This window comes from Zalophus californianus, chromosome 12, assembly GCF_009762305.2.
Source record: "Zalophus californianus isolate mZalCal1 chromosome 12, mZalCal1.pri.v2, whole genome shotgun sequence".
NCBI classification, from domain to species: domain Eukaryota; kingdom Metazoa; phylum Chordata; class Mammalia; order Carnivora; family Otariidae; genus Zalophus; species Zalophus californianus.
Window position 1 is genome coordinate 69,870,538 of NC_045606.1, and position 27,986 is coordinate 69,898,523.

Genomic DNA, 27,986 nt, shown 5'->3' on the forward strand with positions numbered 1-27,986 from the left:
AGAGTTGCATGCTCTACTGACTGAGCCAGTTAGGCACCCTTCCATCCAGCTTCTAATACAATTCACATTCCTTTTGGCTTGCTCCTTCATATCATTCAGGTTTTTGCTTCGTGATTACCGGTCAGAGAGGTCTTACCTGCTCATTGTCTGTAAAACAGCTGACCTGCTTCACCCACCCGCAGTCCCTGCCAGTTTCCTTCACTTCTGTTTTTCCTCATAGCCCTTACTATTTGAAGTTATGTATTTACTATTTCTTATAGCTTCTGTGTCCCATGAGAATGTAAAATCCGTGAAGACAGTGACTCTGCCATTTATGTTGCTATAGTCTCAGTTTCTAGAACAGAGTTTGGCATGTAGTAGGTGCTCAATAAATATATTTTCTGAATGAAGGATTAAATGAATCCTGAAGCACGAGGTACTCAGCGCTGCTGTGTGCATGACTTCCTGGGACTGGATTCATTCCCAAGACGCAGGTGGTAGTTTGGAAATTGGTGAAAGACACACCTATATGGTGGATATTTCACAGATTGTTTCCTAAAATTATTTCCACCCATTCCTTCTGGAAGTTTGAGGGATCAGAATGGGAACTTCAAGCGGCTAGGTAGCAAGAAGCTGTGTAGGTGAGCATCTTTTCTGGTTTTTTTTTTTTTTTAATAAGATGGAATAGGAGGAATCCTTATAGATTTTCCTCCCATTGTAACCTTCTGTTTTCACTCAGATGATGTTGGGTTAATTTGCTAAGAGCTTTTGGTCATTCTGTGAACACAGAGCATAGAAGCAAGACTTTTACGTATCCGAGAATAGTTCTATTCAATTAACCCTAAGTATTTCGTCTCAGAGTAGAAGAATCTACTCTGTATGGGAATCCATAGCAGCCTTTTGAGGGGGAAAGAAAAGCCTGAGCGGTGGCATCAGGACAGGATGATGATGAATTTCTGGGTCCCTTCGGGGACCCATTTGGTTGTTAAAGGTTTACACATGTTAGGTTAATATACCAGAGCCTGCTGCTTGTTTTTATTTTTTTCTTTAATAAGAGAGCTTAATGAGGTCACTAAGTGGATTACTTTTACCTTAATTCCCAGATCAATTGCTCTTACTCCTTTAGGCTCCTTTCCTGACCCAGAGGCCAACCATCCTGGATACCCAGGGGGAGCTGTTCTCCTTGGAAGCTCCTGGCCACCCATGGTCAAGTTCCCCTGCACAGCCTAGCAAAAGTGAATGACATCGTCATGTGCCAAGTGTTTCTTCTTTCCTCATCTCTTCATCCCAGACTTCTGATGGCAGCTCAGTGTCCTTGTGTAGGCTCACTCTAGAACCTTCATTTCCCCAAAGCAATTTCCTCTTTATATCCATTTCTGCCTTTCTGATCTAGAAGCTTCCCTTTTCTTGTGTGGAATATTTGGCCTAATTGAACAGAGTAGAAGTTCGCGGAGTTTCCTGTATCATCTCCTCCCAGTTGAGTTCGATGTTCAGTGTCCCTCCCAGGCTGTCATGGAGTTGCCTTTTAAGCAATTCTTGTTTGATACAAGATCCCAAACCCAAATGTTCTAGCTAGGATGCTGATTTGGCTGGCCACGGTGCTCTTAATTTAATCTTCACCTGGGATTTAGGCAGGAATTTTTGTCTTTAAGATTAAGCAGAGGCAACAGCAGGTTCTGTTGAAGAGGTCTTATGCAAATTTACTGCCTCAAATGTTCAAGCCCGGTTGAAACAGATTGTTTCTTTCTTTTTTTTTTAAACAACCTCTGTACTCTTTGTTTTATATCTTTTTCCTCTTCTGTTCTTTCTCAAAAATATCCTGGCAACTCGTAGGCAGATGGGTATCTTGACAAGGGAGTGTCCACTCTCTTTCATTCCTGAAGAGAAACTAAATTTTTATCTAAATCAGTAATGAACGCTGTAGGAGCCAGTTGAATTAACAAATTGTAAATACACTGAAGCTTCACCATAAGACCTACGTAGGGAAGTGTGTTATGGAATTATGTATTCATTAAAATATGGTGCAGTGATTTTTTTTTTTTGAGAATTAAAATCTGTGGTACAGGACCCAAGACTGATTTTTGTCTTAAAATTTTCCAGCTTTATGGGACTAGGTTATGGTGGCAACTCTGGCACCCTTATTGGGCTTTAGGAAGTCACTTAAATTGATGATAGCCTAGTTTGTGTAACAATGACTTGTCTATAGCTTTCTAGGAAGACCAGAGATGAACTAAAGATGATAGCATTTTAACAGTTTATGTTTTATTGAAGAGATTTAGCACTGGCTTTTTCAGACAAGATTTCATTTTTTTAAAGATTGTATTTATTTGAGAGAAAGGGGGAGAGTGAGCACGAGAGAGCTAGAGACGGCGCGCACCAGCCGGGGGAGAGGCAGAGGGAGAGGGAGAAGCAGGCTCCCTGCCCACCGGGGAGCCCTATGTGGGGCTCAATCCCAGGACCCCGGGACCATGACTGGAGCCGAAGGCAGACGCCCAACCATCTGAGCCACCCAGGTGCCGCAAGATTTCATTTTTATAAAGCATTTTTCTTTGCAATTTTACTACATTTCCACCATAGGGCTATTTACATTGCTAGACATATTCTCTTGGGAGTTTTTGCTATTATTTTTATTTAGATTTGGCTGCCTAGCCTGTCCCAAATTTGGGAGATAATTGAATTTTCCAATATTTTCCTCTGGCTATAGGCCTTGACAAAAAATTAATGTAGGGGAGGACAAAAGATTCATGCCATTTTGAGGCAGCCTAATTGTCATATCTCTAAGCATCGGTCTTAAAATCAAGTGATGGCATCATAGATATTCCCAACTTCTTTGGTTCAGGGGTGGCATGAGGTTTAGGGAAGCCTATTGTATACATTTCTAACTTCTATTTAAAAAATAGAGAATGCTTATATTTGATAAAGCTGCATCCACGTGACTACATCAAAATGTTCCTCTAAATCAAAACCACAATTGCAAATTGACCCTGCTCTGATATCCTGCTTTTGAAACCACTTCAGTTGAGACAACCACATTTAAGAACAGAACAGAATATAAATGGTATCAACGTCAAAAACAGAAAAGCGACAAGGTAGCTGTCAATAGATGGGAGGGGGAGGGGAAAATGAGGTAGAAGTTGAGGTAGAGGTGTTAATATTTTCATTTTGCAGACTGTGGAGTCAAGAAATGGCAATTTAATTATTTAAAATTACAAAGGTAAGCAATAGATGAAGTAGCGGTAGTTATCTAAACCTCGAAGATGAGGAGGAGAAGGTGGGCAATGATGTCAGCTGAATCCTTATGGCTTGTGGCCGAAAGCCCACAGATTCACAGTGCCCAACGTTGATGAATCAAGAAATAGCAGGATGTGAACATTCTTTAAAGATATTGAGGTAGTAAGCAAAATAAAAGGGAAATGGTTTCATGTGGTGGTCTCTGTGGAACAGGACTGGAAATCAGAAGGGGTTGGGTGAGAGATGCTCGCTTTTCATGAGAAGTTTGGGGCCCGTTATTTATACCATGTGTATAAATTAATTTTAATTTTTAAATCAAAAGGTATTTCAGTAGAAGTCTTAAGATCTAAAAGTTATTTTTTTCAGAAAGGGAAAAGGCCCAGAGTCTGCTGTAGCGTGCTCTCTCAGAGCTGCTGTGGAAGCCACAGGAAGGTGACAGCTAATTAGGGAGTGGGGAAGGCCTGGGCAGCAGGACTGTCATTTTGTCCATATATAGACAGAGAGAGGGGTGGCGTAGAGAAGGCTTACTGTCCTGTCCACACAGGACCGCCTGTACAGAGGGCCCGTTCCAGAGCTGGCTTTCCCATTCGCCTCCCACCAAATGATACGCTCTCACCCAGCTCCCTCAGGGCCCATGAGCTCTCTGCAGTTTGAGCTACCATCAGCTAAAGTAATCTCCTGAGTATGATGGTGGTGGCTCAATTCTTAATAGGAAAGAGCGAGTTCCAAGGCCTTCTCCCATCTTGCTGCTGCCCTTGAAACTGCTGTCCATATCTTGCTTCATGGAGCTCGGGCTTTCTGGCTCTTGGCCACTCATTTACCCTCTCCCTAAGGTCCTGACCCCTCACAGTCGGCTTTGCTGGAGGGTGCCTCAGGCCTCGGTCCAAGGGCATCCTCGCCGTTAGTCCATAGCCCCTCATTCATGCCTATGGCTCTAAACACTGCAACAAGATTTCCTGATTCATGTGTGTGTGTCCAGGCTCTATACTTAATTGCCGACTTCATCTCACCATTCAGCACCTCAAATTTAACTTCTCTCTAACTGGACCCCACATCTGTTCCCTTAAAACTGTGCCTTTGAATGAGTAAATGAATGAATTGTGGTCTTCCGCAGATGATGCTGTAATCAAGAGAACTGGATCTAATGGTGAAAGTTTTAGGCAAAATTCAGGCCGTTAAGTGATGTGGGGTAGTCCATATCTTATATAAAACTGTAGTTTATGAAAACAAATCTCTCTCTCTGTCTCATAGATGTGCCAGAGAAAAAGTATAATTCCTTTGTGGCCCCCTCCCCTACTTCGCCAAAAAGGAGAGATCCTTGGGGCATGAGGGAATGAGGGAGTGAGGGAGAGAGGGAGTAAACTGTCTTTGTAGGTGTGTCTTAGAAGGGGGGGGCTTTGCATGGGGGGTGGTGAAGAAGGAGAACCCGCTCTGGAGATAAATTGAGACAGACTTTTTTGTGTGGAGGAGGTAGAAGAGTTAAAGTAGGCGGTGGCATCCCATTGACCTACCTTTCATATGGAGAAGGGAAATGGAAGGTTTCCAGATCTGTCCAAAGAAAACAGCTGGGCCCCTGTGGGAGGACAGTTGCCACCTTGTGAGGTGGCAGGGCCTTAGAAAGTCATAGAGAGGGCTGACCCTGAAGTACCTGGCTCTGTGGGTAGTGGTGAAGGTTTTCTTGGCCAAGCTTGGCCTGGAGGAGGTGGAGATCCTGTTGACACTAGTTGCCTTCCCGTGGATGGGGGCACTGCCCACATGGACTGAGAATTCCGATCTCCCTCCTCAGTTTTCTAGGTCTTGGAAGGCCTAGGATTCTGTATGATCCGAAGGGAGAAGATGGCGTCCTTGGAAGTCCACAAGTACTTAATGTCTTTTCAGTCTTGTGGAGAGCAGAGGAGGAGTGGGCTCAAATGAGATCTATTTTGAAATACATCTTTTAGAGAATTGGGAGGGAATTCATATCTGTAATATTTGTGGTGACATTAAGTCACCCCCAATGACTGTATCCTCTGTGTTTCCAGATTGACCCAGGGTTTATTTCTAATCCCTGGAAAGAGCCAAGGACTCATTCATGCAAATACAAATTGGCCATAAAAAAACAATTTCAAAACCACTGTGGTGGTGGCACTCTAAAAAGAGTTTTAAATCATGTTTATTAAAAGCAAATATTATCTTTTAATATTTGTCCCTTAACAAATTTGTGGGTTTTGTGTGGGAAGCCAGCACAGTTAAAAAAAAAAAAAAAAAAAAATTTTTTTTTGTTTTTTTGTTTGAAACTGGGAAAATGTGTTACAAAGCATCTCAGGCATCATATCTATAATCTATGGATGGCCTCTCCTGCCAAGTCACCATGGCATCCGTCTGAGAACCATGACACGTACGTCAGGGGTGGGGCGAGGGAGAGAGGGTGGGAGATGGCAGAGTTTTGAAGAACTCTGCACTAACTACTGGACTATAGTGACAGGAGATCTAGAGTGGATTTTTAACTCTGTTTGCAAGAAGTACTTGAAATACTCTGGAGGAATTATAATTCCCATGTTATTGAACCCAGAAGTCTAGCAAAGCAAATTCTCAGTCTAACAGCTTTTATTATTATTTTTTATTTTTTAAAAGATTTTATTCATTCATTTTGAGAGAGAGAGAGTGAGATAGCAAGAGAGAGCACAAGCAGGGAGGAGAGGGAGAAGCAGATTCCCCACGGAGCAAGGAGCCAAACTAGGGCTCAATCCCAGGAGCCTGGGATCATGACCTGAGCCAAAGGCAGATGCTTAACCAACTGAGCCACCCAGGTGCCCCCGTCTAACAGCTTTTAGATCTAGATCCATGCTGGTACCCACAGTTGGTGTTTGTGGCTCAGCATGAACCCAGAGGACCTAGCGGAATACCTGCAGACTGAGACTAAGCCCATATCCCCAGTCATTGGTGGGAGAAAATTGTCACAATCTGGACTAGATGAAAATAATATGAGAATCACTCCATTGGTTAGACATTTGTTAGATTATATTACATCTGTTTTTGGTCAAAGCTCTTTAGTAAAGTAGGGTAGAGACTGCAAAGGGTGTGGAAGAGAGACTAAGAAGATCAAAAGATGTAAAGTATAGCAAGTCCTCATTAACCACAGACCCAGGTCCCTATTTCTGTTTAAAATCTACAAAGTAGAGGTACCTCATAGACTCTCTGTTTCTCTTTAGAGAAACTTTGGCAGTATTGACTTAGCAATTAGAATAATGGCTGCTTTAGTAAGTTGGCTCTTACTAAAGCCAACAAAAAGGATTTGTTAAAAATTTTAAAGAAAACCACCAGGCTTTTTACATAATTATTCTGCTTTTGCTTTAATATTTCATACAGTATTACAGGTGTGGTTAAAGCTCCCTTTGCAGTTTTACTCACTTCTTTTTTATCTTTCCCAAAGCTAACCCATTATCTTGAAATGTGTATCTTTCTGTCTAAATTATTATTATTTTGAAAATTTTTATCATAAAGTACGGTTGACCTACAATATTATAATAGTTTTGGGTGTATGGTGTAGTGATTGGACAGTTCTGTACATTATGCCACACTTACTGCAGTAAATGTAGTTATTTCCACATTCTTGACTAGATTCCCTACACCATACTTTTCATCCTCGTGACTTATTTATTTTATAACTGGAAGTTTGTACCTCTTAATCCCCTTCACGTATTTTTCCCATTCCAACCCCCCCAACTCCCTGCCCTCTGGCAAAGGCCAGTTTGTTCTCTATGTTTATGGATCTGTTTCTGTTTTATGTTCATTTGTTTTTTAGATTCCACATATAAGTGAAATCATACAATATTTGTCTTTCTATGTCTGACTCATTTCATTTAGCATAGTACCCTCTAGGTACTATGTTGTTGCAAATGGCACGATTTCTTTTTCATGACTGAGTAATATTCCATTGTATATTTTTACCACGTCTTCTTTATCTATTCATCTATCAGTGGACACTTAGGTTGCTTTCATATCTTGACTATTGTAAATAATGCTGCAATAACGTAGGGGTGGATATATTTTTTTGAATTAGTGTTTTTGTTTTCTTTGGGTAAATATCCAGTAGTGAAATTACTGGATCATATGGTATTTCTATTTTTAGTTTTTTGAGGAACTTCCATACTGTTTTCCATAGTGGTTGCACCAATTTACATTCCTGCCAACAGTCCATGAGGGTTCCCTTTTTCTCCACATCCTTTTTAACACTTGTTATTTCTTATCTTTTTGATACTAGATGTTCTGACTGGTGTGTGGTGGTATGTCATTGTGGTTTTGATTTTGCATTTCCCTGGTAATTAGTGATGTTGAGCATCTTTTTCATCTGTCTTTTGGCCATCTGTATATCTTCTTTGAAAAAATGTTCAGATCCTCTGCTCGCTTTTAAATCAGATTATTTGTTTTGTTGTTGTTGAGTTGTAAAAATTCTTTATATATTTTGGATATTAACCCCTTATTGGGTATATTATTTGCATATATCTTCTTCCACTCAGTAGGTTACCTTTTTGTTTTGTTGATGGTTTCCTTTGCTGTGCAAAAGCTTTTTATTTTGATGCGTCCTACCAGTTTAATTTTGCTTTTATTTCCCTTGCATGAGGAGACTTAACAAAAAAAGTGTTATTAAGGGGCGCCTGGGTGGCTCAGTCGTTGAGTGTCTGCCTTCGGCTCAGGTCATGATCCTGGGGTCCTGGGATCGAGCCCTGCATCGGGCTCCCTGCTCAGCAGGAAGCCTGCTTCTCCCTCCCTCTCTGCCCCTGCTTGTGTTCCCTCTCTCGATGTCTCTCTCTCTCTCTCTGTCAAATAAATAAATAAATAAAATATTAAAAAAAAAAAGTGTTGCTAAGGCCAATGTCCAAGAGATTACTGCCTACATTTTCTTTAAGGAGTTTTATGGTTTCAGGTCTCACATTTAGATCTTTAATCCATTTTGAGTTTATTTTTGCGTATGGTGTAAGAAAGTGGTCCAATTTCATTCCTTTGCTTGTAACTGTTCAGCTTTCTCAGCACCATTTATTGAAGAGATTGTCTTTTCCCCATTGTATATTCTTGCCTTCATTGTCATGGATTAGTTACATTATAATCATAGGTTTACTTCTGGGCCTTTTATCCTGTTTCATTGATCTGTGTCTATTTTTTTTGCACCAATACCATACTGTTTTGATTACTCTAGCTTTGTAGTATTGTTTGAAATCAGGGAGTGTGATACCTCCAGCTTTGTTCTGCTTTTTCAAGATTGCTTTAGCTGTTCAAGGTCTTTTGTGGTTCCATACACATTTTAGGATTGTTCTGTTCTAGTTCTGTGAAAAAAGCTACTTGTATTTTGATAGAGATTACAGAAATTTTAATGATATTACTTCTTCCAATCCATGACCATGGAATATATTTCCATATGTTTGCGTTGTCTTCCAATTTTTTTGCATTGGTGTTTTATAGTTTTCAGAGTACAGGTCCTTCACCTCCTTGGTTAAATTTATTCCTAGGTATTTTATTTGTCTTTTGTGTAATCATAAATGGGATTTTTTTCTTAATTTCTCTTTCTACTTTAATTAGCATATAGAAATAACAGATTTCCACATATTAATTTTGTATTCTGCAACTTTACTGGATTCATTTATTAGTTCTAACACTTCTTTGGTGGAATCTTTAATGTTTTCTATATATAGTACCATGTCATCTGCAAATAGTGACAATTTCACTTTTTTCTTCCAATTTGGATGCCTTTTATTGCCTTTTCTTGTCTGATTGCTGTGGCTAGAACTTCCGGGACTATGTTGAATAAACGTGTTCCTCCCTAAATTATTTCTAAGATGTATGTTGTATTCATGAACATTAAAATTTTTGTTTTCTGTATTTGTAAACTTTAAATAAATTATATTATAACATAAATATCATGTCCTACGTATTAACTCAATAAAGCTCCTAATAAGGAGCTTTATTGAGATAATTCATATACCATACAATTCATCTAATGAAAGTGTACAATGTAATTTTTTTGTAAAATAACATGTAAAATCACATTGTGTTGTAGCCATCACAATGATTTTTAGAACATTTGCATCATCTAAAAAAGAAAACCTGTGCCCATTAGCTATCACCACCCTGTCTTTCCCTTTTTGTCTCACCCCCAATCCTAAGCAATATATCTTGTTTCTTAGGTTTCCCTATTATGCACATTTTATAGGAATGGAATCATATAATAAATGGTCTTTTGTGACTGATTTCTTTTACTTAGCATAATGCTTTCAAGGTTCCTCAATTTTGTAGCATGTATCAGTACTTAATTCCTTCTTATGGCCATAAAATTAAATTGTATGATATAATTCCTTTTTACGGCCATAATTGAATTGTATGGATATATTACAGTTTGTTTATCCATTCATTCATTGGTGGACATTTGGGTTGTTTCCACCTCTTGACTATTAAAAATAATGCTGCCATAAACATTCATGAACAAATTTTTGTGTGGACATGTGGTTTCATTTCTCATAGGTATATACCTAGTAATAGAATGCTGGGTCATATGGCAACTACACATTTAAACTTTTAAGGAAGTGGCAGACTGTTTCCAAAGTGGCTGTACCATTTCACATTTCCATCAGTAATGTATGAGAATTCTCATTTCTCCACATCCTCACCAACATTTGTTATTATCTGACTCTTTTATGTTAGCCATCCTAGTGGGTGTCTCATTGTGGTTTTGATATGAATTTCCCTGAAGACCAGTGATGTTGAGAATCTTTTTATGTGTTTATTGGCTATTTTTATGTCTTCCTTGGAGGAGTGTCTGTTCAGATCCTTTGCCTATTTTTAAGTTGGGCTATTTGCTTTTTTATTATTAAGCTATAAGTGTTATTTATATATTCTGGATACTAGTCTCTTATGAAATATGTGAATTGCAAATATTTTCTCTAATTCTATGGTTTTTTCACTTTCTTCATGGTATCCTTTAAGGGATATTTTAAATTTTGATGAAGTCCAGTTTGTTTATTCTTTCCCCTCTGCCCTCATGCTTTTGATGTCATTTCTAAGAATCTATTGCATAATTCAAGGTCATGATTTATCTCTGCTTTTTCCTAAGAGTCTATGATCTCATATTTATGTCTTTGATCCATTTTGAATTAATTTTTATATTTGGTGTGAGGTAGGGGTTGACTTCATTCTTACGCATGTGGCTATCCAGTTGTCTCAGCACGATTTGTTGAGAAGACCATTCTTTTCCCATTGAATGGTCTTGGCATCCTTGCCAAAAATCATTTGACCATAGGTATATGGATTTTTTGTGGACTCTCAATTCTGTGCCATTGATCTATATGTCTATCCTTGTGCCAATACCAAACTGTCTTGATTGCCATTGCTTTGTAGTAAGTTTTGAAGTTGAGAAGTATGATTCTACTTTGTTCTTCTTTTTAATATTGTTTTGGCTATTATGAGTCCTTTGCAATTCCATATGTATTTAAAAATCAACGTGTCAATTTCTGTAAAGAAGTCAGTTGGGATTCTGGTAAGTATTGAATCCATATATCAACTTGGGGAGTATTGCCATTTTAACCATGTTAAGTCTTCCGATTCATGAACTTGGGATGTTTTCCATTTATTTAGATCTTCTTTGATTTCTTTCAACAATATTTTATAGTTTTCAGATTATAAGTTTTATAGTTAAGTTAAATTTGTTCCTTGGCATTTTATTCTTTTTGATGCTACTGTAAATGAAATTTTGTTAATTTAATTTTTAGATTGTTCATTGTAGGTGTATATAAAAACAATTGATATTTGTATATTGATATTGTATCCTGCAATCCTGCCGAATTTGTTTATTGGTTTTACTTGATTTTAGTGGATTCTTGAAGATTTCTGGTACACAAGATCATGCCATTTATGAATAGAGATAGTTTTACTTCTTTATTTTCAATCTGGACACTTCTCTTTCTCTCTCTCTCCCTCCCTCCTTCCTTCCCTCCCTCCCTCCCCCCCTCTGTCCCTCTCTCCCTTATTTCCTTCCTGCCTGCCTGCCTGCCTAATTTCCTTGGGTGGAACCTGCAGTACAATGTTGAATAGAAGTAGCAAGAGTGCACATCTTGTCTCATTCCTGATTTTAAAGGGAAAGCATCAAGTCAGTCATGATTAAGTATAATACTAGCTGTGGGTTTTTCATGGGTTGAAAAAGTTCCCTTTTATTCTTAGTTGACTATTTTATTATGAAGAGTCAATAGTATGCTACTAAGTTTTATCTATACATCAGTTCATTAGCTCTAGTTCACTCATTTAACTGTTATATAGTATCCAATATAAATATACCATAATTTATAAATTTAAATTTCTCTCTCTCTCTCCCTTTTTTTTCTTATTACAAGTTATGCTGCAATGAACATGCTTGCACATATCTCCTGATCCATGTGGCCTAAAGTATCTCAAGCATATATTCCTAATGGAATCTTGGGTTTTAGGACAAATTCAAATTATTATAAAAGGTTTTGGCAATTTATACTCCCACTTGCTTATGAGAGTTTCTTATTCCCATATCCTTCCCCAAATTTGTGATTGTCATTTTATTAAATGTATGTTAATTTCATGTGTTTAAAATATATCTCATTTTAAATTTCTATTTTTCATAAGTTTATTTGTTGATGGGGTTTTATATGTGATTTGTCCATTCCCACTAATCTTTGCTTGTTTTTTTCTTTTTTAAAGTTTTTATTTAAATTCCAGTTAGTTAATATACAGTGTAATATTAGTTTTAGGCGTATAATTTAGTGATTCAACATTTACATACAACACCCAATGTTCATCACAACAAGTACACTCCTTAATCCCCATCACCTTTTAACCCATCCCCCCACCCACCTCCTTTCTGGTAACCATCAGTTTGTCCTCCATAGTTAAGAGTCTGTTTCTTGGTTTGCCTCTCTCTTTCTTTTTCCCGTCTGCTCATTTGTTTTGTTTCTTAAATTCCACAGGTGAGTGAAATTATATGGTATTTGTCTTTCTCTGACTTATTTTGCTTAGCATAATACTCTCTAGCTCCATCCGTGTTGTTGCAAATGTCGAGATTTCATTCTTTTTTATGCCTGAGTAATAGTCCAGTGTGTGTGTGTGTGTGTGTGTGTGTGTGTGTGTATGTATGTCACATCTTCTTTATCCATTCATCTGTCAGTGGACATCTGGGCTCTTTCTATAATTTGGCTACTGTAAATAATGTTGCTATAAACATTGGGGTGCATGTATCCCTTTGAATTAGTATGTTTGTATTTTTTTTGATAAATAGTAGTGCAATTGCTGGATCATAGGGTAGTTCTATTTTTAACTTTTTGAGGAAGCTTCATACTGTTTTCCAGAGTGGCTGCACCAGTTTGCATTCTCACCAACAATGCAGGAGAGTTCCCCTTTCTCCACATCCTCGACAACACCTGTTTTTTCTTGTGTTGTTGATTTTAGCCATTCTGACAGGTGTGAAGTAATATCTCATTGTAGTTTTGATTTGCATTTCCCTGATGATCAGTGATGTTGGGCATCTATTCATGTGTTTGTTGGCCATCTGCTTGTCTTCTTTGGAAAAATGTCTGTTCATGTCTTCTGCCCATAATAATCCATTCATGACAAAAACCCTCAACAAAGTAGGTTTAGAAGAGCATACCTCAACATGATAAAGGCTATATATGAAAAACCCACAGCTAATATCATCCTCAATGGGGAAATACTGAGAGCTTTTCCCCTACAGTCAGGAACAAGACAGGTATGTCCACTTTCACCATTGTTATTTAACATAGTACTGAAAGTCCTAGCCACAGCAGTCAGACAACAAACAGAAGTAAAAGGCATCCTCTGCCTGTTTTTCAGTTGGGTTTCCTCTTGATTTGTAGGAGCTCTTTAGATAGCCTGGATACTAATCTTTTGTTGACTTTCCACAGTACAGATATCTTCTCTCAGTTTGTGGCTTATCTTTCTTTTGTGTGTTGTGTTGTATAAAAGTTTTAGATTTAAATGATGCCACTTTTACCAGTTAGTTTCTTTGTTGTTTGTAGTTTTAAGCCTGTTTAAGAAATCCTTCCCTATCCTAAGACCACAAACACACTTTCCATTTGTTGTTCTAAAATTTAAAATTTTTGCTGTTAAATTGAGTGCCTTAATCCTTCTGAAATTTATCTTTTGTGTATTGTGGGAGTAGGGATCTATTTTTCCCCATATAAAGTACCATTTATTGACTAGTCCATTTTCCCCCTTACTGATTTGTAATTCTACCTCTTTAATCTATCATGTTTTTGTATATGTGTTGTCCTGTTTATAGCCTTTCTATTGTTTGTAATTTGTTATTTACTGTATCGGTGATTCCTTTAATCTCTGGAGCATGAGTAGATTATACATGTATATAAGTGTGTATGTGTGTGTGTGTGCATGTGTGTAAAATATAATTTAAAAGAGAAAGTGAGAAAATTTATATCCAGTAGGGCAAGTCTTCCACTTGTTACTTTCTAAAATTATTTTGGCTTTTCTTGATCTTTTATTTAAGTGACTATTAGTGTGAGCGGGTCAAATTCTCTGAGAAGTCCTGTTGGATTTGCACTGATCATACATATTCATTTGGAGAGAACTGACCTCTTCTACATGTGTTGATTTTGTATCCAGCCATCTTTCCGATTCTAATTCCAATAGTTTGTCTATAGCGTCTCTTGGATTTCTATGTGGAAATCCTATTTTCTCCAAAAGGTGACAGCTGTGTCTCTCCACATTCTATTTTTAAACTTCATACAACATTTTTTAGTATTGCAACAATTATGACTTTCAGTATACCTTGAACAGTACAAGGAATAATGGCAGTTGTTCTTTTGGTTTTTACTTCAATGAAAATGTTTCCAAAGCTTCATCTTTTGCTGTTGGTTTTTGATAGACTACATAGACTCAAAGCTATGCCAGAGCAGTGATTCTTAACCTGGATCCACTTTGGACTGCCCTAGGGAGCTGTATAAAAATATTAATGCCTTGTTCCTATGCCCAGAAATTCTGATCTGATTGATTTTGGATTCAGCTTGGGCACTGGGACTTTAAAAACTCCCCTGATGCTTCTAATGTGCCAATTTGGCTAAGTTAGGAACTGCTATTCTTGATTAATGTCTACATATATTGGTCAAGAGTCTCTTAGGGATGGGTGACAGAAACACATGGATAAATAGCTTGAGACAAATAAAGAGGAGGAAGTTTATAAGCTTATAAGATCATGGCAGTTGCAGAGCTAGGAATAACTGGATCCAGAGACAAGGCTGTCTGGATCCTTTTTTTCTCCATTGCCTGTCTCTGCTCTCTTTGCAAGGGGCAATTATTCTCTACTACAGCAGTGGGCTGTCTCCAGAGAGTAGTAGAGAGCCCTGAATCCATCTTGTAATAGCTCCAGTGACAAGAGCATCTCTTTTCTGCTAACTGTACCAGAGAGATTGCCAAGAAAGGCTCTGATTGCTTGACTTGTGTACCTGCCCTTTTCTGAACCAATCCCTATGGTCCACATATGGGCAAGTGATTGCAGGGAAGTCTTGTTGGGGAAACTGAGAAAGTAATTTATTTAACATTTAGATTTTGGTTAACTTTAACTTTCTTGAATACAGCCGTAAATCTGACAGTAAAGAAAAGTCTCTAAGAAGGGTGAAAACAGAATTCACAGGAGAGTTGTGAAGCCATTCTTAAGTGTTGTGTTAAATTATGTTACTCATTTAATCAAATTGGTAATTTGGTTTTCCCTGGCAAGTTGCCTAGGTTTTAGAGAAAAAGACACTAGGATCAAAGAGAGATTACTGCTGAAGCTGATATACTGAAAGTGGTCATTTGTAACAAAGAAGAGTGGTAAATCATCTGGTAAAAGCCCAACAACCTACCTGGCTTGTTTAGTTACAGGGGTAAACAGTACTTGAGGGAACTCCCAGCAAGAAATAGCTGTAAGAGACAATTATCAAAAGTATTAAGGAGGGCACGTATTGCAAGGAGCACTGGGTGTTATATGCAAACAATGAATAATGGAACACTACATCAAAAACTAATGATGTAATGTATGGTGATTAACATAACATAATAAAAAAAAAGTTGAAGGGGAAAGAATAGGAAGGGGAATTGGAAAGTTTTGGAATCAGACAAAACTAGATATAAATTTTAGCTAAAATAGATATTTGATTTTGGATAAGTTAATCTTCCTAAATCTTAGTGTCTTTATCTGTAGAATGGAGATAACAATGCCTAGTGTAGAGGATCATTGAGGAAGTTAAGTATTATATATAGGGCACGTAAAGCAATAAATGCACAGTAATGCCCAATAAGTGTACAATAAATATTACTTCTCATCCTTTCCATCTTTTACAATAATAAATAATCATAACAATGACCTTGAGTTTACAAGCAAGATTGTATTTTGTACAGTATACTGTGTATTGGGAAGGTAGGAAAATTTTAGTGAGATTTATATAACAAATGGCTAAAATTAAAGGTTTAGTTCCTACAGTAGTAAACTTTAGAAAATTGATTTATTCAAAAAAGGCATTACATTATTACTATGATGTAGAAGAATTTGAGAGTGCCAACTTTCTACTTCCAACATGTAACTATAATCTTGAATTTATTTGTTAATAGGCATGTTGTTTTGTCAACCTTGCCTGATTCCATGATTTCTAAAACTTTTCCCATTGACATGAAGCTGTCTTGGGCTAGCTGCTGAAGAGTGGGATAAACTGTTTTCTGCTTTGTGGAAACCATGGAACCGCTGGCTGACCTGAGCTAGGAGTGCAGATGAGGACTTTTCTGTCCTGGACCATCGCCATCATGGAGGCTTCCAGGAAGCCTGGTGGGTGGTTTCAGGTGTACCCAGAGGTTGATCTTGGATACTTGGGCCTGAGGTCCTAGAGAAGACCTCAAACCTATGCATTTCCAGACAGAACTTCTGTTGGATTTATCAGATGGGGAAGGAACACCTGATCAGGCCCTTCTCTCTCAAAGGCTCCCCTCTCTTTATTTTGTGTCGCTCTCCCCTCCTGTTTTCCCTACAAGTTCTCTAGTCTTCGTTCTCACCCTTTTCTACATTCTACATGTTTCTCTTGGTCCTTTCATTCTCACCTACTCTGATGATGTCACCCACCATTTAAATGTGGCCACTCTTAAATTTATATTTCTAGACCTCAACCCCTCTCCTGACCAGTTTTTTTTTTTTTTTTAAGATTTATTTATTTATTTTAGAGAGAGAGTGCACAAGCATGAGCCAGTGGGGCAGAAGGAGAGGGAGAGAGAATCTCAAGCAGACTCCAGGCTGAGTGTGGAGCCCTACGTGGGGCTTAAATACACAACCATGATATCATGACATGAGCCAAAACCAAGAGCCGGTCACTCAAATAACTGCACCGCCCAGGCACCCTGACCAGTTTTCACATATGCCACACACGCATTTTTCTAGCTGGCTGCTTCCCCAGGTCCTTCTAACTCAGCATATTTTTCATCTTTCCCTCCTCTCATTTACACCTGTTTTTCCTTTTGTATTTTCAGCCTAGTGAAAGGCATGTCTGTTTACCAGGCATGCAATTCAGAAACCTGGGAGCCATCCCCAACTCACTGTTCCCATCCAATATTACTACTACTAGCTGCTATTAACAACAACAACAACAACAACAACAACAATAACAGAAGCTGTAATTTCTGTGAGTCTTACTAGGCCAGAATTATTAGTAATAGAGAGACAGCATTCACTAGTCTCTGAGTCCTGCTTTTAATCTCTCTACTTTAACTGTCCGGCCTCACTGATTTTACCTGGTCGTTACATTTTAGATCTTTCTTCTTGTTGTGTAACCTATATGGCCTGTTCTTTCTTTCCCACTCTGCATGCCTTAATCCAATCTTCCAAATTGTCTCTCTGCTCCATCTTGCCTTCTTTCAATCCTCAATGCACTGCAGTGAGATCTGAACCCCTTTCTGAGACTGACCACAAACCAAATAAGCCGTTGGTATTTATCCTTCTGTGTTATACTACCCCTTTATACCACCCTCAGAACAAATGTCTCCTCTTTTCTCTTAGAGCCCGAGCGAGCGTGATTAACATTTTAAGCAGCTGAGACAGTAGCTAATCAGGTGTTCTTTCAGTGCTTAGTCTCAACATATTTAGTATTCACAAAAGATTCATTTCAGCTTTCCTCAGCGCCTTGCGGCGTTCCTCCCAGCTACAGCTCTCACTGACGGAGATGAGTGCTGCAGGGCAAGGGAATTAGATGAAAAATGCTCTCATAATCTCTATCAACACAGGGATTGAGATACTTTGTGAACATGGGAGGTAGGACTTGCTGGAGAGCCACAGGAGAGCTTTGGGGAGAACTGGTGCTAATATCAATAGGTTGATTTTCAAGTAGAGAAGAATGCTACACACTAGAATCTTCCCCTTGGAGCTATCGTGGTTAATTAAGAACAGGTTAAGGGTCATAAGATCCTCTGTAACCAATAATAAACTATGCTGGTTGGCAAATCAAGGTACAAAACAGGCTCCTTTCTTTGAAAAAATTAAGATGAATAAACAGGAAAGTTTGTTAGAATTTGTTAACTTGCTACAATGTGAAACAACTTTTAAAGAGGCAAAACCCATTGTAGGTTACAAATTATTTTCTAGAGGACTTATGGAATACATAGGATTTTAGAAACCAAACTTTTTGAGTAATATACAAATATAGGATACAAAATTCAAAAAGTGAAAAAAGGACAGACTTTAAAAATAAAATTCCCTCCTCAGAGGTAAAGCTGTTAACAGTTTTTTTGTGTGTGTTTCCAGAGATATTTAATCATAGAACACATTTTGAGTAAAAATTTTATGAAAATAAGCATCTCCATCTCCCCAGTACCAAATGTATTGCCTGCTATATAGTAGGTATTCTTTAAATACTGATTAAAGGAATCTGTTTCTGAAGAATGTTTCAGTAAATTTTATGAAAATATTTTCTAAGTTAAATTACCTTTGGCTTGCCACATAAAAACAGAAACAACATGAAATTAAGCAATGATGTAAAAAATGGGGGTAAGAGGTGTATCTCATCTGAATTGCTTTGTTGCAAGAGCACAGCTAACATCATAGTCAATAGTGAAAGGTTGAAAGCTTTCCTGCTAAGGTCAGCAACAGAACAATGATGTCTAATGTCACCATTTCCATTCAGCATAGTACTGGAAGTTCTAGCCAGAGCAATTAGGCAAGAAAAAAAAGAAGGCATCCAAATCAGATAGGAAAAAGTAGATTGTCTTGTTCTGCAGATGATAGGACTTTATATAGAGAAAATCCTAAAGACTCCACCAAAACACTGTTAGAACTAATAAATGAATTCAGTAAAGTTGTGGGATACAAAATCAACATATAAAAATCAGTTGTGTTTCTATACATTAACAATTAACTATCTCAAAAAGAAATAAAATAATCCCAGGTATAATAGCAACAAAAATAAAATATGTAGGAAAACATTTAGCCAAAGAGGTGAAAGAACTGTATATTGAGAGGTGCCTGGGTGGCTCAGTCGTTAAGGGTCTGCCTTCGGCTCAGGTCATGATCCCAGGGTCCTGGGATCAAGGCCCACATCGGGCCCCTTGCTCTGCGGGGAGCCTGCTTCTCCCTCTCCCACTCCCCCTGCTTGTGTTCCTGCTCTTGCTGTCTCTCTCTCTGTCAAAAAAATAAATAAAATCTTTAAAAAAAAGATCTGTGTATTGAAAATTATAAGACACTGATGAAAGAAACTGAAGAAAACAAGTAAATGGAAAGATAGCCTATGTTCTTGAATTGGAAGAATTAATATTGTTAAAATGTCCATACTACCTAAAGCCATCTATAGATGCAATACAATCTCTATCAAAATTCCAGTGACATTTTTCACAGAAATAGAACAAGCAATTCTTAAATTTGTATGGAACCACAAAAGACTCCAAATAGCCAAAGCAATCCAGAGAAAGAACAAAGTGGGAGGCATCACACTTCTTGATTTCAAACATTATTACAGAGTCATAGGAATCAAAACAGCATGATACTGTCATCTGTCATAAAAACAAACACATAGACCCAGAAATAAACTCTACATATATGGTCAACTAATATTTGACAAGGAAGCCAAGAATACTCAGTGGGGAAAGGAATCTCTTTAATAGTGCTGGGAAAACTTGATATTCATATGCCAAAGAATGAAACTGGACCCCCATCTTTTATCACTCCCCCAAATTCACTCAAAATGGATTAAAATCCTAAATGTAAGATTCAAAACAGTAAAACTACTGGAAGAAAAGCGTAAGTAAAAAATTCCTTGTCATTGATTTTGGCAATGATTATTGGATGTGACACTAAAAGTATAAGCAGCAAAGGCACAAATAAATAGGTGGTACTATATAAAACTAAACGCTTTTTCATAGCAAAGGAAATACTCAGAAAAATGAAAAGGCAACCCATAGAATGGGAGAAAACATTTGCACACCATCTATCTGATAAGGAGTTAATATCCAAAATATGTAAACAACCCCTACAACTCAATAGGAACAGTGCAAAAACAATCCGTTTAAAAAATGAACAGAAGAACTGAAAAGACATTATTCCAAAGAAGACATACAGATGGCCAACAGGTACATGAAAAGATGTTCAATCTCACTAATCATTAGGAAAATGCAAATCTAAACTCCCAGGAGATATCAACTCCCACCTGTTAGAGTGGCTATCATCAAAAAGACAAGAGATGTCAAGTTTCGGTGAGGATGTAGAGAAAAGGTTTACTCTCATGCACTGTTGGTGGGAATGTAAATTGATACAGCCACTGTGGAAAACAGCATGAAGGTTCTGCAAAAAATAAAAATAGAACTACCATATGATCCAGCAATTCCACTTCTGAGTGTATATCTGAAGGAAATAAATCAATATCCTGAAGAGAGATATGCATCCTCATGTTCACTGCAACATTATTTACAATAGCCAAGACAGGGAACCATCCTAGGTGTCCACTGATGGATGAAAATAAAGATAAAGAAAATGCTACACAGACACAGACACACACACAGACACAGACACACACACACACACACACACTAACGTTATTCAGCCATGAGAAGAAGGAAATCCTGACTTTTGTAGCAACATGGATAGAGGATGTTACGCTAAGTGAAATAAGTCAGTCAAAGAAAGACAACTACTATGTGGTATCACTTACATGTGGAATTTAAAAAGGCCAAACTCATAGTAGAGTGGTGGTTGGGAGAGGTTTAGGCAGATGGGAGGAAGGGGGAGATGCTGGTCAAATAGTATAAACTTCCAGCTATAAGATGAATAGGTTTTGAGGATCTAACATACAGCATGGTAGGGCGCCTGGGTGGCTCAGTTGGTCAAGCGACTGCCTTCGGCTCAGGTCATGGTCCTGGAGTCCTGGGATCAAGTCCTGCATGGGGCTCCCTGCTCAGCGGGGAGTCTGCTTCTCCCTCTGACCCTCCCCACTCTCATGCCCTCTCTGTCATTCTCTCTCTCTCAAAAATAAATAAAATTAAAAAAAATATTTAATATACAGCATGGTGACTATAATTAGATACCATATTATATACTTGAGAGTTAGGACGGTAGATCTTAAATGTTATCACTACAAAAAAAGGATCATTATGTGAGGTGATGGATGTGTTAACTAACCTTATTGTGGTAATTATTTAGCAACGTGTGTGTATCAAATCATTATATTGTACACCTTAAATTTACATATGTTATATGTCAGTAATATCTCAATAAAGCTGGAAAAAATACCTTTCAGATGAATCAGACTTTAATGTAAAAAATAAAACTATAAAAGTCACAGAAGAAAATATGAAAGGAAACTTCCTGGGGGATAGGGAGTGTGTCACTGTGCGTTCACAGTGTAGTCACTGTAGACTCTTTTGTACTTTATGAATGTTGTACTAGGTACATGTATTACCTAGTCAAATATTTTTTAATAAACTGAAATAAATAAGATATTATCTCTGCCTGAATATTTGAGTCTAATTTGTACCTCAAAAGCTGAGTATTAACTCATTTCTTTCAAGCTTCATTTCTGCTGTGACAACACAAACCTGAAGGCAGTTGTTCTGTAGATCTCGCTGCTGCTCTCTGAATGGGAAAATGGGAGAGAGATTGTAGGGCAAGAGGAAATACTGGAAATGAGAAAGGAAACATCAGATAATATTTCAAAATATTTATTTGGACTCCCCTCTCTCTTCACTATCTCATCTTCCAGTGAGGATAATTTGTATGCTTTATAATCTAGTATTTCAAGAAAATGACTACAATTTTGGGGTTTCCTGATCAGTGAGTAATTTACAAATTACTGATCTGGGTAATTTACAAATATAAGAACCTTAGTAGAAACTCTGTTTTGTTTATTTTCTTCCCATTTCAGACTGTAGCTGACTAAAACTGTTATCACAGTGCATGCATCATTAACACAAGTAGATAATACTCAACAGTTTAAACCCTGAAAAAGTTGATAGAACTTAGAGCAGAAAGAATCTCCAATTTTTATTCTAGATTGGTTAATTATTACTTTACATTTTTAAGGAGTTTGCTTTTGTTAATAACATAGAGGTGAAGTGGTCCAACAAATTCCAAGCAGATAATTACAGGTTATGGAAAATGTCCAAAGCAGAGGAAAGCCAGAAGAGAGTTTAATTACTGATGAACTGGAAGGAGTAAGAATTACAAGTTTTTTTTTTAAACCAGAACGTTTATTGTGTGACTAATTGTTGAAATCCTTAAGATGAACTGGATGCTGCAACAGCTGCCCTCTTGGGCTTAGGTGTTCCTTCACGGAATCCATGCCTGAATCTGCGGTATACAATTTTTAGGTGCCTCGTTCGACCCGTCCCAGTGGTGTTTCGTCTTTTAGCCTTGGCACTCCAGTTATACTTTCTCTTGCGCTTGGCAGGATAGCCGCATTTGCCACAGGTGGACTTCTGAAGGTGGTAGGCCTTCGAGCCACAGCGGCGGCACAACGTGTGCGTCTTATTGCGACGCTTTCCAAACGATGACGTCCCCTTCGTCATCTTGTTTCCGCGGCAGACCCCCAAGAATTACAAGTTTTTCTAATGCCCAGAATAGCAACTGAGAAAAACTACTAAACACTGCTGAGAGAAATTTTAGAATTTAAGATTTAAATAAATTGAAAGAGATGGCATGTTCATGGATTGGAAGATGCAGCATAATTAAGATGTCAATGAACCCCAAGCAGATTTATAGATTTAGTAAAATCCCAGTAAAATATCTGAGTGGGAAATTTAAAAATTAGAAATTGACAAGCTGATTCTAAAATTTATATGGACATGTAACAACTTAAAAGAGCCAAAACAATTTTGAGGAAGCAAAACTGGATAGCTTTTGAGTGAGAAAAAGAACAAAGTTAGAGCACTTATTATAACTGATTTCAAGATTTATTATGAAACTACTACAATTAAGATAGTGTAACTGATATAAGGATAGACATATAAACCAGAGTCCAGAAATGGCTCTATTCATACATGATCAAGTGATTTTTGACAAATGTGCTAATATAATTCAATGGAGGGAAGAAAAGATGTTTTTTCAACAAATGCTGAAGCTTTTGGATATCCATATGCAAAAATAGTAACTTCCATCCTTACCTCACACCATATAAAATTTTTAACAAAAGTTAGATGATAGGCCTAAGTATAAGAACAAAAACTATAAAACTTCGATAACATAGGAAATATGTATAATCTTTCATTAGTCAAAGATTGCTAAGGCAAGATGCAAAAAGCATGAGGAAAAAAACTGATAAATTGGAATTCATTACAATTAAACATACACCTATTAGATAAGTTATTTTCTCTCCTATTCCTGGCTATGTTAACAGTGGAGCTGCAAACTGTAAATATTTCTTTGCCAGTTAATGTAATGCTAGATTTTGTCAGTAGAGGGCACTGGAGCAACATTGCAGATGATAGTGGTAGGAATTTTTGGGGTGATGGAAATGCCACGCACCGTCTAATATGGTAGCCACTTGTCACATGTAGTTATTTAAATTAAGATTAATTAAAATTAAATAAAGTTACTAATTCTGTTAACTCAGTCTCTAAGCCACATTTTAATGTCTTACATATTGGTCAGGACAGATACAGAACATTTCTATCATGGCCAAAAGTTCTACTAGACAGCACGGCTCTATAGTCCTGATTCTGTTGAAGGGTGCAGAGCTGTATACATTTGTCAAAAGTCATCAACTTGTATACTCAAAGTTAGTGGATTTTGTTACATGTAAATTACACTTCAATAAAAATTTAGCAAAGTGCTTTCCTTTTAATTAAAAAGGTGTTAATGAACTAGTCTAGGGTTTTAGTGATTTTTATCACTGAAATTGCACCATTAAATAAAAATATTGTGAACATCAATATTGCTCTGCCCCCCTCATTTTTTTTTTTCTTTTTGAGCCAGGGGCAAGCCGTGCTGTAGTGTTTACAGTCTTGTGTGTAGCATTAATATGAATTTCCATTTTTTTAAACCAGGTTTTTTACCACCTATGTACCTTTAGAAAATTAAAAATGCATCCTTTGAAGATTTAAACAATTTTGTGGCCATTTTTAAAATGCTATTCATGAAGCTTAATATCCTAAGAGAACTGCCAAGCATTTTTTTTTTTTTACTTTTTAAATAAGTTTATTGTATGAAGGAAACCCAGATGAATATTATAGTGAGGAAGATCTCAATTTTGCTTACATTTTGGTCTTAGTTTATTTTTTAAATTTTTTATTGTTATGTTAATCACCATACATTACATCATTAGTTTTTGATGTACTGTTCCATGATTCATTGTTTGCCTATAACACCCAGTGCTCCATGCAGTGCATGCCCTCTTTAATACCCATCACCAGGCTAACCCATCCTCCCACCCACCCCCAGAACCCTCAGTTTGTTTTTCAGAGTCCATCGTCTCTCATGGTTTGTCTCCCCCTCCAATTCCGCCCCCTTCATTCTCCCCCTCCTGCTATCTTCTTTTTTTTTTCTTAACATATATTGCATTATTTGTTTCAGAGGTACAGATGTGTGATTCAACAGTCTTGCACAATTCACAGTGCTCACCATAGCAGATACCCTCCCCAATGTCTATCACCCAGCCACCCCATCCCTCCCACCCCCCACCACTCCAGCCACCCTCAGTTTGTTTCCTGAGATTAAGAATTCCTCATATCAGTGAGGTCATATGATATAGGTCTTTATCTGATTGACTTATTTCGCTCAGCATAACACCCTCCAGTTCCATCCACGTCATTGCAAAGGGGGCAAGATCTCATTCTTTTTGATGGCTGCATAATATTCCATTGTATATATACCACATCTTTATCCGTTCATCTGTTGATGGACATCTTGGAGAACTGCCAAGCATTTAAAAGCGTTTTCTAAGGTGGTTTAAACAGTTATTAAAAATTATCTTGAATCATTCTGTTGTGCACCTGAAACTAATATAATGCTATATGTCCATTATGCCTCAATAATATGTATATTTAAAAAATTATTAGATACATGAAATACAATATTCCTATCTAGTTCAACTCTCAGATGCTAGACGATTGCCTTTCCTAGAAAAATGAATAGCTTTTGAGTGAGAAAAACCTTGGAAATTACACTATGGTGGGAGAGTAGGGGGGCAGGTAGAGACCATGCCTATTTTGTTCAAGAATTACCTTCTTGAGCCCCTGAATAGTACCTCATACTCAGTAAATTTTGGTTGAATAATGGAGTGAATGAATGGATTCAAGTATCGGAGGAAGTCCGTAATTGGTTTTGGGTTCTGAAACATGGCATAAATCACCAGTAAAGAATGGAAGAGAACTGGAGAAATACATAGCTGTAATTTATTTTTTACTGAGACATCTCTCCAAATTTCTGTTGACTGAGCATCCGGGCCAATTTCTTAATTTCAAACTGAATTTACTTACATATTCTAGGCATTTTAAGTTAGCAAATATTGAGCTTTTGTGTGCCATTTGGTTTAAGCATTTGAAACAGATGATTTGAACCACAACCTTGGGGACTTATATCCAACTACCTCCAAACTGCTCCCCCTTGATGTCCTCCAGACACTGCAACATCAATGTGCTTAAATCCAAATGCTTCATCTGTCCCTAACTCTCCTCTCATGGTCTGCTTTTTGCATCTTAGTAACAAGAACAATCTTAGCCACTCACTCCAGCCAGAAACCAGGGAATTGCTAGATTCTTCTCCTCTTTCTTTCCCACCTTCTAGAGGCAATCAATTGCCTAACCTTTGGGAATTGCAAAAGCATTTTAAACTGAACTACCTCTAGTCATGTCCAGAAGTATCATAGGGTTGGGGGATGGGTGGGTATGAAGGCTGGAAGAACAGACTGGAAACTTGGTAGGTAGGGAAGTATTGGTTCCTTTGGGGCATATTCTCAGAAAGTGACCCCAATTTTTTCACAATAATTGTTATGATCAGGATAAAGATTCTTAAAGGAAACAACATGAAGTTGAGACTGATATAGAGAAAATAGTTGGAGCAATGGTACCGTTTTTATTTATTTTTCCTAAGCAGCCAAGGACTGACACAGATGCATTCTCTGTTAGAATTCTTTATCTCTACTCCTACTTTTTATTTCATTTCTTTTCCCATTTTGATGACAAGGTCATCAACTAAAATTTTTATTCTCTACTTAAAAACTTTTACCACTTGACATCCAGTAGAATGGCTAGAATCAAAAAAACTGATAATAAAAGGTGCTGATGAAGATGTGAAAAAGTTGAAACCCTCATACATTGCCAGTTATAAAATGATGTGTCCACTTTGGACAATATTCTAGCAGCTCCTTGAATCATTAAATGTAGAGTTACCATATGATCTAGCAATTCCATGCCTAGGTGTATGCTCAAGAGAAATGAAAACATATGTCCACAAAGACACTTGTATGGAAATGTTTATGGCAGCATTATTCAGAATAGCCAAAAGGTGGAAACAACCCAGATGCCCATGAATGGATGAATAAATAAACAAAATGTGCTATATCCACACAATAGAATATTATTTGGGCATAAAAATTAATGAGATACTGATATGTGCTACAACATGGATGAACCTTGAAAACATACTAAATCAAAGAAACCAGTCCCAAATGACCGCATGTGATACGATTCCATTTCCTGTAAAGTTTCCAGAATAGGCAAATTTATAGAGAAAGAAAGTAGACTAACAATTGCTTAGGGCTTTTGGAGGACATAGGGTTATGGGGGTTGATGGCTACAGAGTATAGAATTTCTGAGGTGATGAAAATGTTCTAAAATTGTGGTGATAGTTGCAAATACCTATAAATATACTAAAAACCAATGAACTGTACACTTCAAATGGGTGAATCAAATATACTAAATATATTAAAACCAATGAACTGTACACTTCAAATGGGTAAATTTGAACTATATATCAATAAAGCTGTTAAAACAAAAATTAAAAAAAAAATCCTTTACTGTTCTACCCAATAAAGCCCAAGGACATTTCACCCCATTCTGTACTTTCTACAGTTCTGGCTTCATCACTGGCTCCACAAATTATGTAATTATTCCTGACTCGATGTTTCATCCACATACTGTCCTTGGATATTCCAGACTGCTCCATGGGTCCAAGTAACTCTTGCTCATGCTGCTTCCTTTGCTTGGAATGTCTTTCCCAATGGTGACTTCCTTTCAAGATCTGTCAGGCAAACACCTACTTACCTTCCAAGTCTATTCATTGGTCACCTCCATTTTGAAACCCTTACCCAAGCTCCCCAGACTGAATTGGCCACTCCCTCTTTTGTACTCTGGTTCTACACCTTGTATGAACTTTTTATCACAGCATCTCTGGTGCTTGTACGCTTGCATGTTTCTTTCTCCCTTTTTAGGCTGTGAGCTTTTCAGTGGCAGGGATGTCACTGTGTTCTTTTTCTCCTCCTTCCTTGACTCAGTGGAGTTGCACACACCTGCTAGCCCTTACCTACCACATACTGAAATCAGAGCTTAGGACAGAGACCAGACAACCCTATCTTGGTTTTACTCACATCCTGCCCCTACTGCTTTGTGGTCCTATGCCCTGTGATGGCTGGAGAGCCTCTTTCCAGATTATCTGTCCAAATACTGAATCTGAATCTTGAACTCTGACCCACACCACCAAACTTTTGACTATGTTGTGCATACCGCCTGGCCCCTGGTGGGCTTGTATCTCTGGACATTGCAGCCTCTGTACTGGACTGTGAACCTTGCCAAGTCTCTCCAGTTTAACTAGATAGCTTACATTCTCAACTCTGCTTCATTCTGAGATTGATGGAATCAAGAAGTCTAAACCTGTGCCATGCCTGATCTGTCCCAACCCAGCTCCTGGTTCTGCTCTTCCTGATCAGCCTTATCCCATGTTAGCTATATCTTGGCATGTTCTCCTCTAATCCTAACACCACCCTCTCCTATCAACACAGTTTTCTCTGACCCTTTCTCTTTCTCTGCATGCCCAAAACTTCACATGCATACATCAGTTGTATATGGTTACACCTAACAGACTACCCTGCAATCGTTTCTCTCTGAATGTCTTTCTTTTCCACTAGACCTCCAGGCTGGAGCTGGTCTACACTTTTTTTCTACTTTGACCTATGATGATGAATTTCGTTTGCTAACACATTCCCATGGATTTATCCACATGATGGGCCACAGCAAAGACAGGGTAGAATGTGGATTATCTGCAGTTTGTGAATCATAACTCTACTGCTTTTATTCCTACTCAGGAATGCACATCATGATGCCAG

At 37.7% G+C, this 27,986-nt stretch overlaps 1 protein-coding gene across 1 annotated transcript; it reads right to left on the bottom strand.

The window, feature by feature from the left end:
* Positions 1–21,945: 21,945 nt before the first annotated feature.
* Positions 21,946–22,251, bottom strand: LOC113911665 (60S ribosomal protein L37-like). The gene has a single exon (XM_035723362.1). The coding sequence runs from the start codon at positions 22,234–22,236 to the stop codon at positions 21,946–21,948; it is 291 nt and encodes a 96-aa protein (XP_035579255.1). The 5' UTR covers positions 22,237–22,251.
* Between the last annotated feature and the right edge of the window lie 5,735 nt (positions 22,252–27,986).

Bases quoted from the DNA above. Each gene is read 5' to 3' on its own strand.
- LOC113911665 (XM_035723362.1), bottom strand. From the start codon at position 22,236: ATGACGAAGGGGACGTCATCGTTTGGAAAGCGTCGCAATAAGACGCAC.